Source organism: Ascaphus truei, chromosome 4, assembly GCF_040206685.1.
Source record: "Ascaphus truei isolate aAscTru1 chromosome 4, aAscTru1.hap1, whole genome shotgun sequence".
NCBI lineage: Eukaryota > Metazoa > Chordata > Amphibia > Anura > Ascaphidae > Ascaphus > Ascaphus truei.
In genome coordinates, this window is record NC_134486.1 from 416,066,469 (window position 1) to 416,079,598 (window position 13,130).

The 13,130-nt window shown below is 48.4% G+C and overlaps 1 protein-coding gene across 1 annotated transcript in view; it reads right to left on the bottom strand.

Moving 5' to 3' along the window:
• Positions 1–13,130, bottom strand: part of LOC142493975 (uncharacterized) — a 122,818-nt gene that overhangs the window by 66,424 nt on the left and 43,264 nt on the right. The window contains exon 3 of the mRNA XM_075598801.1: positions 6,940–7,097. Within this exon, the coding sequence (XP_075454916.1) occupies positions 6,940–7,097 (158 nt within the window). The remainder of the gene's footprint in view (positions 1–6,939; positions 7,098–13,130) is intronic.

A 13,130-nucleotide genomic window follows, 5' to 3' on the forward strand; every position in this document is an offset into this window, starting at 1 on the left:
GCATCCAGTTACTATGGGAATATATCATTGTATCCAGTTACTATGGGAATATATCATTGCATCTAGTTACTATGGGAATATATAATTGCATCCAGTTACTATGGGAATATATCATTGCATCCAGTTACTATGGGAATATATAATTACATCCAGTTACTATGGGAATATATCATTGCATCCAGTTACTATGGGAATATATCATTGTATCCAGTTACTATGGGAATATATAATTGTATCCAGTTACTATGGGAATATATCATTGCATCCAGTTACTATGGGAATATATAATTACATCCATTTACTCTGGGAATATATCATTGTATCCAGTTACTATGGGAATATATCATTGCATCTAGTTACTATGGGAATATATCATTGCATCTAGTTACTATGGGAATATATAATTGTATCCAGTTACTATGGGAATATATCATTGCATCCAGTTACTATGGGAATATATAATTACATCCAGTTACTCTGGGAATATATCATTGTATCCAGTTACTATGGGAATATATCATTGCATCCAGTTACTATGGGAATATATCATTGTATCCAGTTACTATGGGAATATATCATTGCATCCAGTTACTATGGGAATATATCATTGCATCCAGTTACTATGGGAATATATCATTGTATCCAGTTACTATGGGAATATATCATTGCATCTAGTTACTATGGGAATATATAATTGCATCCAGTTACTATGGGAATATATCATTGCATCCAGTTACTATGGGAATATATAATTACATCCAGTTACTATGGGAATATATCATTGCATCCAGTTACTATGGGAATATATCATTGCATCTAGTTACTATGGGAATATATCATTGCATCCAGTTACTATGGGAATATATCATTGCATCCAGTTACTATGGGAATATATAATTACATCCAGTTACTCTGGGAATATATCATTGTATCCAGTTACTATGGGAATTTATCATTGTATCCAGTTACTATGGGAATATATCATTGCATCCAGTTACTATGGGAATATATCATTGCATCTAGTTACTATGGGAATATATAATTGTATCCAGTTACTATGGGAATATATCATTGCATCCAGTTACTATGGGAACGTATCATTGCATCCAGTTACTATGGGAATATATCATTGCATCCAGTTACTATGGGAATTTATCATTGTATCCAGTTACTATGGGAATATATCATTGCATCCAGTTACTATGGGAATTTATCATTGTATCCAGTTACTATGGGAATATATCATTGTATCCAGTTACTATGGGAATTTATCATTGTATCCAGTTACTATGGGAATTTATCATTGTATCCAGTTACTATGGGAATTTATCATTGCATCCAGTTACTATGGGAATTTATCATTGCATCCAGTTACTATGGGAACGTATCATTGCATCCAGTTACTATGGGAATATATCATTGTATCCAGTTACTATGGGAATATATCATTGCATCCAGTTACTATGGGAACGTATCATTGCATCCAGTTACTATGGGAACGTATCATTGCATCCAGTTACAGTCTTGTTCACTTATACTGTGTTTCAACTCCAGCCTCTCATGCAAAGAGTTCTTGCTGCTGAAGCCCCCACCATGTTTATCTACGTTTTATATGGAATAAACATTTAAGAGGCTTGTACTTTCTGTTCTAATGCAATTTTGCACCAAATTTGCCCTGCCTGCCCTAGCTTGCATCTTGTGCCGCAACTCTGCTCCAAAAGAGAGAGCAGTGCGTGCACCTAAACTCACTTTCCTCTGTGTTGATACGTAGACCCTTATGTATTAATAGTGTCTACCTGGTAGCAAAACTGGAAAGCACAAAATTTCAGCATTAAGCACCAATTTCACGTTTTCCATTTTCATTATTATTAGCCCAGATAAACGCTGTCTGTTGTGACTGTACGTGGCTAATGGACTGGTAACCAATTGGTAAAGCTGGGAACTTTGCCTTTATTATCCTGATGAAGAAGGTGACGGGCTGAGGGTAAGAGGCCATAAAGATTGTTACAACCCCAAGCTTGCGGCAGAGGAAACCCGTGCGGTACCGTGGCCGCCACTCTGCCCTAGCTCTGCACAAGCTAAAGGATGTAACACTGGGATTAGGGGATAGGAATTGATGATGCCCAAAAGGACGGTTACTGGACTGCACGTCCACAGAGGTGACCAAACGTGAGAGGGTCTGGGGGAAGACTAGAGTAGGGGCTTGGTGTGCGAACATACAGATGTAGCCACACTTACTGTCCCGGGTGCCGCGATTTTCACTGTCCCTGTGTGGATATAGTGCGGCTACAGATCTCGCAGCCCCGAGGATAGTAATCTTCCCGGAAAGATTAACACTGCGGGGTTCCATGCTTCTGTATGGGACCCCACAGCGTGTGGCGGTGAGGGGGTAACCAGACCATCAATAACGGTTATTATGCCCGGCTGGTTACCTCTGAGCCATATTGTGAGGTTTAGAGTCTCAGCTCTTGGACACATTTGTTGTACATGAAATGTATATGATTGTGCGACAATAAAAGATTTATGTGGGTTTTACCTTTCCAGGAGTGCTAACCAGTGGAGATTGAGAGGCTTTGAGTTTCAAGGGGGTGTTTTGCGGTAAATGTGTTGCCAGACTGTGTCTAGGTAACTGGAGTCCAGAGTTGCTTGCCACCCCAAAAATGTATCCAGGAATCAGGTCAGATTCCCGGGGACACATAGACACACCACCCCTGTCAAAATCCTCCCTTGAAAACAGTTACACGACTCACTGCCAGGTTTCCCTGCTTCAGCACAGACCAGAAAGGTAAATTGGGGCATAGGGATATGTGTATCCCGGGTACAGTCAGGGGTCCCTAAGTTAGTGGGGGTCCCACAGTATATGCCCAGATCACCAGAACCGGTATAGGGGTTCTGAGGTGCTCCAACCATCCATAAGGTTGCAAGGATATTTTTAAGTCTAAGCCCAGAGAGAGAGGATGGCAGGAGGTGTAGCATGTCTGGAGCCTGGAGAGAGAGAGGATGGCAGGAGGTGTAGCATGTCTGGAGCCTGGAGAGAGAGAGGATGGCAGGAGGTGTAGCATGTCTGGAGCCTGGAGAGAGAGAGGATGGCAGGAGGTGTAGCATGTCTGGAGCCGGGAGAGAGAGAGGATGGCTGGAGGTGTAGCATGTCTGCAGCCAGGAGAGAGAGAGGATGGCAGGAGGTGTAGCATGTCTGGAGCCGGGAGAGAGGATGGCAGGAGGTGTAGCATGTCTGGAGCCGGGAGAGAAAGAGGATGGCAGGAGGTGTAGCATGTCTGGAGCCGGGAGAGAGAGAGGATGGCAGGAGGTGTAGCATGTCTGGAGCCGGGAGAGAGAGAGGATGGCAGGAGGTGTAGCATGTCTGGAGCCGGGAGAGAGAGAGGATGGCAGGAGGTGTAGCATGTCTGGAGCCGGGAGAGAGAGAGGATGGCAGGAGGTGTAGCATGTCTGGAGCTGGGAGAGAGGGAGGATGGCAGGAAGTGTAGCATGTCTGGAGCTGGGAGAGAGGGAGGATGGCAGGAGGTGTAGCATGTCTGGAGCCGGGAGAGAGAGAGGATGGCAGGAGGTGTAGCATGTCTGGAGCCGGGAGAGAGAGAGGAAGGCAGGAGGTGTAGCATGTCTGGAGCCGGGAGAGAGAAAGGATGGCAGGAGGTGTAGTATGTCTGGAGCCGGGAGAGAGAGAGGATGGCAGGAGGTGTAGCATGTCTGGAGCCGGGAGAGAGAGAGGATGGCAGGAGGTGTAGTATGTCTGGAGCCAGGAGAGAGAGGATGGCAGGAGGTGTAGCATGTCTGGAGCTGGGAGAGAGAGGATGGCAGGAGGTGTAGCATGTCTGGAGCCGGGAGAGAGGATGGCAGGAGGTATAGCATGTCTGGAGCCGGGAGAGAGAGAGGATGGCAGGAGGTGTAGCATGTCTGGAGCCTGGAGAGAGAGAGGAAGGCAGGAGTGTAGCGTGCCCGGAGTCGGGAGAAAGAATGGCACAAAGTGTAGCATGTCTGGAGCCGGGAGAGAGAGAGGATGGCAGGAGGTGTAGCATGTCTGGAGCCGGGAGAGAGAGAGGATGGCAGGAGGTGTAGCGTGCCCGGAGCCGGGAGAGAGAGAGGATGGCAGGAGGTGTAGCATGTCTGGAGCCGGGAGAGAGAGGAAGGCAGGAGGTGCAGCATGTCTGGAGCCGGGGGAGAGAGAGGATGGCAGGAGGTGTAGCATGTCTGGAGCCTGGAGAGAGAGTGGATGGCAGGAGGTGTAGCATGTCTGGAGCCGGGAGAGAGAGAGGATGGCAGGCGGTGTAGCATTTCCGGAGCCGGGGGAGAGAGGATGGCAGGAGGTGTAGCATGTCTGGAGCCGGGAGAGAGAGGATGGCAGGAGGTGTAGCATGTCTGGAGCCGGGAGAGAGAGAGGATGGCAGGAGGTGTAGCATGTCCGGAGCCGGGGGAGAGGATGGCAGGAGGTGTAGCATGTCTGGAACCAGGAGAGAGGAAGGCAGGAGGTGTAGCATGTCCGGAGCCAGAAGAGAGGAAGGCAGGAGGTGTAGCGTGCCCAGAGCCAGGAGATAGAGGAAGGCAGGAGGTGTAGCATGTCCGGAGCCAGAAGAGAGGAAGGCAGGAGGTGTAGCGTGCCCAGAGCCAGGAGATAGAGGAAGGCAGGAGGTGTAGCATGTCCGGAGCCAGAAGAGAGGAAGGCAGGAGGTGTAGCGTGCCCAGAGCCAGGAGATAGAGGAAGGCAGGAGGTGTAGCATGTCCGGAGCCAGAAGAGAGGAAGGCAGGAGGTGTAGCGTGCCCAGAGCCAGGAGATAGAGGAAGGCAGGAGGTGTAGCATGTCCGGAGCCAGAAGAGAGGAAGGCAGGAGGTGTAGCGTGCCCAGAGCCAGGAGATAGAGAATGGCACAAAGTGTAGCATGTCTGGAGCCGGGAGAGAGAGGATGGCAGGAGGTGTAGCATGTCTGGAGCCGGGAGAGAGAGGATGGCAGGAGGTGTAGCGTGCCCGGAGTCGGGAGAGAGAATGGCACAAAGTGTAGCATGTCCGGAGCCAGGAGAGAGGATGGCAGGAGGTGTAGCATGTCCGGAGCCGGGGGAGAGGATGGCAGGAGGTGTAGCATGTCCGGAGCCAGGAGAGAGGATGGCAGGAGGTGTAGCGTGTCCGTAGCCGGGAGAGAGAGGATGGCAGGAGGTGTAGCATGTCCGGAGCCGGGAGAGAGAGAGGATGGCAGGAGGTGTAGCGTGTCCGTAGCCGGGAGAGAGAGAGGATGGCAGGAGGTGTAGCATGTCCGGAGCCGGGAGAGAGAGAGGATGGCAGGAGGTGTAGCATGTCTGGAGCTGGGGGAGAGGATGGCAGGAGGTGTAGCATGTCTGGAGCCAGGAGAGAGAGGAAGGCAGGAGGTGTAGCATGCCGGAGCCGGGGGAGAGGATGGCAGGAGGTGTAGCATGTCCGGAGCCAGGAGAGAGAGGATGGCAGGAGGTGTAGCATGTCTGGAGCTGGGAGAGAGAGGATGGCAGGAGGTGTAGCATGTCCGGAGTCGGGAGAGAGAGAGGATGGCAGGAGGTGTAGCATGTCTGGAGCTGGGAGAGAGAGGATGGCAGGAGCTGTGAGAGAGATGGGGGGGGTGGAGAAACGGTACATGAAGTGACACCTTGCAGTACAGGAGAGGGCAGCAGGCAGCATGCTGAAACCAGTAAGCGTAAGGCACCATATTCAGATAAATGTGAACCAGGCGTGGGGAAAGCGGGCATTCAGGATTCAGAGCAGAGCGGAAAACGTGGCAAGTGCTGAATTCTCAGGAGACGTGGTTGGTGGAATCTGATTTTATTGCTAGCAATGGAGACGGTGAATTGTCTGATACTTAAAGGCATAGCTCAGATGAGATTTGTTAATCGGCCTGCTGCAGAGTGAGACTGAAAACCCGGACCGGCGTTGCTACTCCCCCACACAATAAATACAGACAGAGCCTTCCAGATATTTATAAAAGGAAAACACTTTACAAATATATGCATTAATACATCGATCCACATAAGGACCATATTAGACATTCTGTAGCTGGAAAGCTGGAGCTGAAAATGTCCTTCCCATGTAAATTAAAATGGCCACCCCAATTCACATACACTAAAAGGGCTATGTATCATAGTCTCTTGGCTGCAAAACTGGGACAAAAAGGAGTACCAGATTTATTAAAGAAAAATCCTGATGCTTTCAGTGGGATTCCTTCCTTTCAGAAATCGGATGCTGATGTTTGCACCACTTCATTTCACCCTTTTTTTCAGCTGGAAGACGAGGATACATAAGTCCCCACAAAACCGTGATTCCAACACGGGGTTCGGGAACTATTAGAGGTTTGTGTGGTGTCTCCAAGGGGTTCGCCAAAAATAAATATGTACTGGCGGTTCCCATGCAGTAATAGTGGGTTTCTGAGCCTGCGTGGGGACTGCGCACTTAGTAAGGCCCCAAACTGCAACTTAGCGTGGGGGGGTATGCTTTGCATCCTTTGCATCCGCAGCAGCATGGAATTGTGGGACGTGACTTTGGAAGTACCCTGCAGTGAGTGACAGCCATACCCCCCATGCTGCCTGCACACACAGAGAGGCAGCTTGAGGACTTGCAAAGCGTGTGTTCCCACTATGAGCTCAGGACACCTGGGACCAGTCACTGTTTTATTATCTATAGTCTGTTGAGTCGGTAATAAGATTTATTAATTAGGAGTTCACGCAACGAATATTTCCTACCAGGGGGAGCGCAAAACCCTTTGCAACCAGCGGCCTAAAACAACACACCCAGGCCGGGTGAAATAAACAGCTGAAAACCCCAAAAATCTTAAGCGGAGAAATAAAACCCGGGAAATAGATCTGCAGAAAATGTTCTTCATCGGTTCTGGTTCTGACTTCCTATGCGTGGGTGCTTTATTAATGGCGCCGGTCTCTGTGTGTTTACTGCGTACGCAATCATCCTACTCACCTTCTAAACAGGGAGAGCCTCTCCTGTGTCAGCCAGGACATGGTCCTGTCCCTCTGCAGGTCGCTGGCCCCGTAGCCTGGGAGTGTCTCCGGCAGGAAGCCGTCCAGCTCCTGAACATTGCCAGTCAGGCGGTCGTAGAACAGCGTCACCGGGAAGGCCTGGGAAGGACACAGCGTGAGGCGGGCGGGAAGCATGTTTCAGAGAGAGAGACGAATGCTAGCAGAAGAGGTTATGCACTGAAGCTGAAGGCTCAGGGGAAAACGGAGGAGCTCCTTAGCTAAAAGGGTAGTTGATACATAGAACAACTGCCCAGCAGAGGTGTGAATACAGTAAAGCAATTCCAAAACTGCCTGCAGGAGTAACCTATATATAGAAACAAATGGGGGAAGAATCAAAGCAGGTTAAAGAAATGGGCAGACTAGGAAGGAAAGTGTCACGGGAGAGCAGGTATTTACACCTTAATACCGGGATCATAACACGGAGCAAAACCAAATAGTAAAACAAATTGCCATTTATTCCATAGAAACAGACGTATACGCAGTGGGTTACAATATACAGGAGAAATCACACTTACTGGGGGTCTGGGCTGCAAAACTATTTGAAACACTATCCCATCAGTATTGAGTGTCCATAGACCTTAACACCTAAGTACCGTTCTTTTAGGTGCCACCTCGCGATGTCCAATGCTTCTGTCCGGTTGAGAGATCGTCAGGGGTGCCCGGATGAAAATAGATCTAACCCCTGACGAAGCTTCAGTAGTAAGTGTGGCGATGAAAGGGTTAATCAGGCCATTAATAAAGGCATTATACCCGGCTGATTAACCCTAAATCGCATTGGGAGTGAAGGGGTTAAATGTATGTGCATCACACTGATGTGTTTGCCCCTACACCATCTTTCTTGTCCCCATTTTGCAGTCCATTACCTGACTCTAGTAATAGCAATGTATGCGAATTGGGCCAATTGTGTTACAGACACAAGGAGCAAGCTAGCACTCTAATTTTCGGAGTGCAGCTAGCTAAGGATGTACTAAGCCCATACATATTGTTTGGAGTCCCCCACACATACAGAAAGTATATATATATATAGATAAACCGTATTTTAGTTATGTTTTAAAAGGTACCAGCAGGAAGCTTTTCCTGTGCCCAGCAATGAATGTATTAACATGCATATATGTTAAGAGTAAATGAGCTGAGGGTCTTTCATCTCCTCACTTCAAAGGGCCCCCTGCGAAGTGAATGCCTCAATGTCTATGAGAAGTGCCGGAATTGAAAAGCCTCAGAGAGCCACGGTGTTAGAGTGGCCAGAATATCCCTGAGTACCTGATCCTGGTGCCCTGTATGGGGCAGTCACACGTGGTAGCCAAATCCCAGACTTACTGTCACCAGGGAAGCAGTGGGACCCAGTGTGCTAAGCAGCTTAGGTGTCAAGTTAGCACATGCTCCGTGCAATTGGGTGCAGATGCTAAGTATAGGACCCTTAACCCTATAAAGATGCTTGCAGCCCCAGTCCCGGTGTGATTCATGATTTCTTCAAACGTGGTTCAAGATCCCGTCCAAGTACAGCGGTAGCGGTTCCAGAACGCAAGGGGTTAAAACATCGTAACCAAGGATTTACCCCTACTTCAGGAATTCGTTAGCGCTGGGGATCTCAGAACGAACCCCAACGAACCAGAACGAACTTTTTACATTTGATGGAAATATCGGGCAGGCAAGTTGCGCCCTAACCAAAAGGATTGTAACCCAGAGACTTTGTTTCTTCACCTTTCGCTCAATGGACAATTTATTTCGTTTCCCCATCCCAGTAAGTGATTATTAAGTGTATTCTGAGGTTGTCGTGTGTTTGTCTGTAAAGAAATAAATGACAATTTATTTTGCCCGCCTTGTTATGCTCAATCGGTAATCCCAAACATATAAAAGTGTTAATAAGTACTGGTCCACCGTGACAGTAAGCGAAACTAGTTGGGTTTGCATGGTGGCGCTATATCACACTATCAGAGGTTTGCAAGGTCTGTGAGTGCATTCTTGGCATACAGCCAGAGGACGTCAGACGTGAGATGTCAGTTTTGGGCTGTGAGAGTCTCCAGTAGATTGTTCCAGTTTTGGGGTGCACGGTAAGAGAAGGAGGAGCGGCCGGATACTTTGTTAAACCGTGGGACCATGAAAAGTTCCTTGGAGTAGATTTTATGACTTTCTATGATGCATCTATGTTTCTGTGTGTTGTATCTCAAGGCAATGAATGTATCCACAGATTATAGTAAAGTATCCTGTGGTTTGTTTTTCAAAAGGACAGTGGCACTTTAAAGGTTAAATGGAGCGGACTGACACATTTATTTAAGTATTCTTAAATAAATGTTAAGACTTTTAAAATTTTCATTGTAAACACCAGCTTTTTACTAACCCCGATGTACTGACATTTAGTGACTATACTGTTTACCAGTCTTCAACCCCCCAGCTCTCTTTTACTTTGCAACGTCTATCATTAGTTTCACACATACCCAGAAGTAGGGGTCGGGTTTCCTTCGTGCCTAAAGAAACAATTGGACAGATTTTTTATTTTATTTTAAAATAAACAAGTTTATAATGTTAAACTTTGTCTCTGAATGGGAGGCGCAGTGTATATCTGCGTCGCTCCAAAGGCGGACAGCCTTTGGCGCAGCCGGAGTTCCGCTGTAGGGTGTGAGCCATTTGCTGTCATTCGCTGATGTTTGGTGATGTTTAAGCTGCTCTATTTCAACCTGAAACTCACCAGCCCCTTTATCCCCTGTACCCAATTTTCCAACTCTATCTGACCATGAAATGTCTGTGAATTGACTGTATAACCTCTGTTCTTTTAATGTAGCCATGTATTGTTATAACTCTGTGCCCAGGACAAAACTGAAAACAAGAGGTAACCTGACCCCTTGGCTCAGCCTGCCTTTAGCAGAGGGGCAGTAGAGATAGGAAGAGGGAACCAAAGAAATCAAGGGGTCAAAACTGCAGCTTTTCACCTCTGCAACACGTTTGGTCCTTGGAGGGGCTGCACTTAGCAGTGAGGAAGGCTTTGGGACATGTTTACCACAGGGCTCTCTGCTGACCCACCTTATCTAGGAGGGGTTTGAACAGAGGGTCTTCCAGTATGAAATAGCACGTCCTAAAATGAGAAAATCTCTGCTACTGCAGACATACTATTATTTAAAAGGTGCAATCCCTGTTACTGTGCAAAACAATGCTATTGTCCTTATTAAACAAATGTAATCTGTCTTAAAGCACGGACTTGGTTTCTTTGGAAATTAAGAAGAATTCTCTTGTCATCTGAATGGGGGGATGTGGGGAGAGAGATGTAGGACTGGTCATTCAAGGGCTTACTTCATCTATAGTCCATCCTATCCCTGTAAGAGCCAATAAAGGAGCAGGATAGGAGAGGGGGCATTACCTGTGCAAACTCCCATACTGCACACAGTGAAGAGGAGACGCCAGAAGAAAGCAAACCCATCCCAATACTCGTTCACCTCGTTTACAAATCCTAATGCCCCAAAGCCCCTCTCTCCACTGGGAGGGGGAGGGTCAGGGGAGTGTCAGGGGAGTTTTAATGCAGAGGGGCAGAGTGGTGCTGGCACTCAGTTCCATGGGCACACAGCAGCTGAAAGGTCCCGTCGCTTGGGGGGGACAGGTGAGCCTCTCTGAGAGGGTGCTGTCATGGGAGACCAGCTCTTTTAACACATTTATACCCGGATCCTTTGATTGATCAAAGCGAAGAGATAAAATAAATTGTAATTTATTTCCACAAATGACATACACACATTAGTTACCCAACTACACTAAAAATACACTTACTGGGACGGGGGCAAACGAAATATCTTGTTCCCCAAACGAAATCTTGCAATTCCCCAGGAGCGGGAATTGCTCGCAAACAGAGCTGGAAACAGTCCTTGATCAGTGGCGCTGCTCGCAACCTGTCCTGGAACAGGATCCATATTTCTGTTTGCCCCCTCCCCACCCCCCTTTGCAGATTCGGCCTGTCAGCTCCTTATTTCAGCTACATGTATATTTGCTCTGAAAACACACAGTGCCTGTAGAACCGATACATTTGTTGCATTTGGGCTGTCCAGTTAGCTCATACCCAGGTTGTCTTGGCAACCCCCTTAATCCCCCTGGTTTAGTGGAGTTTCCCTTTCTCCCCTGTCTGTATTCACAGATAGTCTCATCCTCAGACTATTCCTGTTCCCAGAAAGCCATATACTTCCTTTCCACCCAGGACACTGAGTGAGTGAGTACCTTCATGCTATTAGCCCCAGCAAGGCCTCTCTGTTTTTACCCACGCCTTACCCGGTGATACACGGCACTTCTAGAGAAGCCCTCTCTACCACACTACTCCATCTACAAGAACCCTTTGTTTCCTTGACTTTGCAATAAAACTAAGAAAGACAAAAGGACTTGTTGTGCTTTGGAAGAGGGAAGGCATGAGTTAAGCTAACTGGAGCTATTCATACATCACACGTGACACTGGTTCCAGGATACAATCACTGTTACTCCGCCGGAGGTGCTTCGTTCATTCTGCCGCTGTAGTATTGGAACCTGGAACCTTAGACCTAGGACATAGTAGCTTCAGCCTCGCTAAGCCGCGCTGAGCAGATGCACTAACCCCCTGCATCTGTCATCAGCGCGGCTATAGTTTCCCCTTCTGCATGCGTGCTGATGCGTGCGGAGGCTCAGAAACTTTGCAGAGACAGGCAAGTTTCAAATTTGCCGCTCAGGGAAGCGGAGGAGCGGTCACGTGACTGCTCACAGCCAATGGGAGCAAGGGACTAGCCCCGCCTCCTGCTCCGCCTCCTGACACCGCCCCGCCCCCAGAGCGCGCTCACTGCCTCACCTGCCAGGACAGGAAAAAGCTCCATTTTGAGCAGACGAGGCAGAGCAGGAGCGCGGCTCAGCGCGGCTGAACCTGTTATGTCCCAGGCCTAAGTTCTTATGAACTCTTGAAGCTTGTTCCGAATCTTAGTTATGATGTTAATCTTGGATGAATCTGGTTCTCGATGGGCTGCACGGATTCTTATAGGGTTAAAACTCCTATACCTAACCTGGGCAGCCAATCACTCCGTGGGAATAATTTTCCCCACCTATCCCGGAGTTGCCAATACCTTACAAGCCTGGCAGAGGTGGCTTCTCATTCTGCTAAGGGCATGCGCGAACCTCGCACCTTTGCCACTTAGCATATCAGACCCAACCTCCTTCTGAACCTCAATCAGAGTTCTGAGGTTTCGGGCATATACCGGTGGACCTTTAAATGTAATTCATTTCCCTGCCTGGTCTTACTATTCTGGTCTGTGCTGAAGCAGGGAAATCTATGTTGCTGGACACTCCTGGAATAGTAAGACACACATACATTTTCGTTACATTTACAGTGTTTCTGCCATCATTGGGTTGCAGAGCTGGCACTTTACAATTCCCCAACATCATAATACCTTTATTATTGGCCTGGGTACCCACTCACCGTCACAGGCGCCCCCCCCCCCCCAACAAGCTAGAGCAGAGAATGAGCAAGTAGTGTGGCACGGCCTGTTAATGATATTAAACGGTGTGATGGTGAAGGGTAAGAGTAATGGTGAAGAGTAAGTAATGTTTAAACACACCACATCAAAGCCCTTACCCAATTAAGGTCTATCTTTAGTTAGGAATGTCCTAGCTGTCTAATTTTTTGTATGCAAAGGGTTAGGCTAAGGCCCCGCTCCCTCAGTCAGCGCGCCCGCACTGCAGACAGGCGGGGCACTGACAGACACAGACCGCGATATGCGGTCTGTAGGGAGCCGGGAGCCAGAGCGGGTGGGAGTGGGAGGGAGGGGGGCGGGCTCTGATCGTGGTGCCGTCCACCCCCCCACACACATACATATACACACACACACACACACATACATACACACACACATACACACATACACACACACTCACACACTTTAATAACCCGCAGCTCCTTCCCTGCTCCCCGCCCAAGGCGCCTCCCATCTAGCTCCTTCCCTCCCCTCCTCCCCATTGGCTGACTCGCGTACCACGTGACGCGTCAACGCCGAAAATCACTTGATTCTTGCCGCATTGGCCGGCTGACACGTCACAGTACGTAGTCAGCCCTGACGGAAAGAGGCAGCGGGGGCAGGGACCATTCGGGCAAGGGTCTGGTGGTTCGCGGCCTTAGGAGGGACTCATGCAGATTGCTATGAG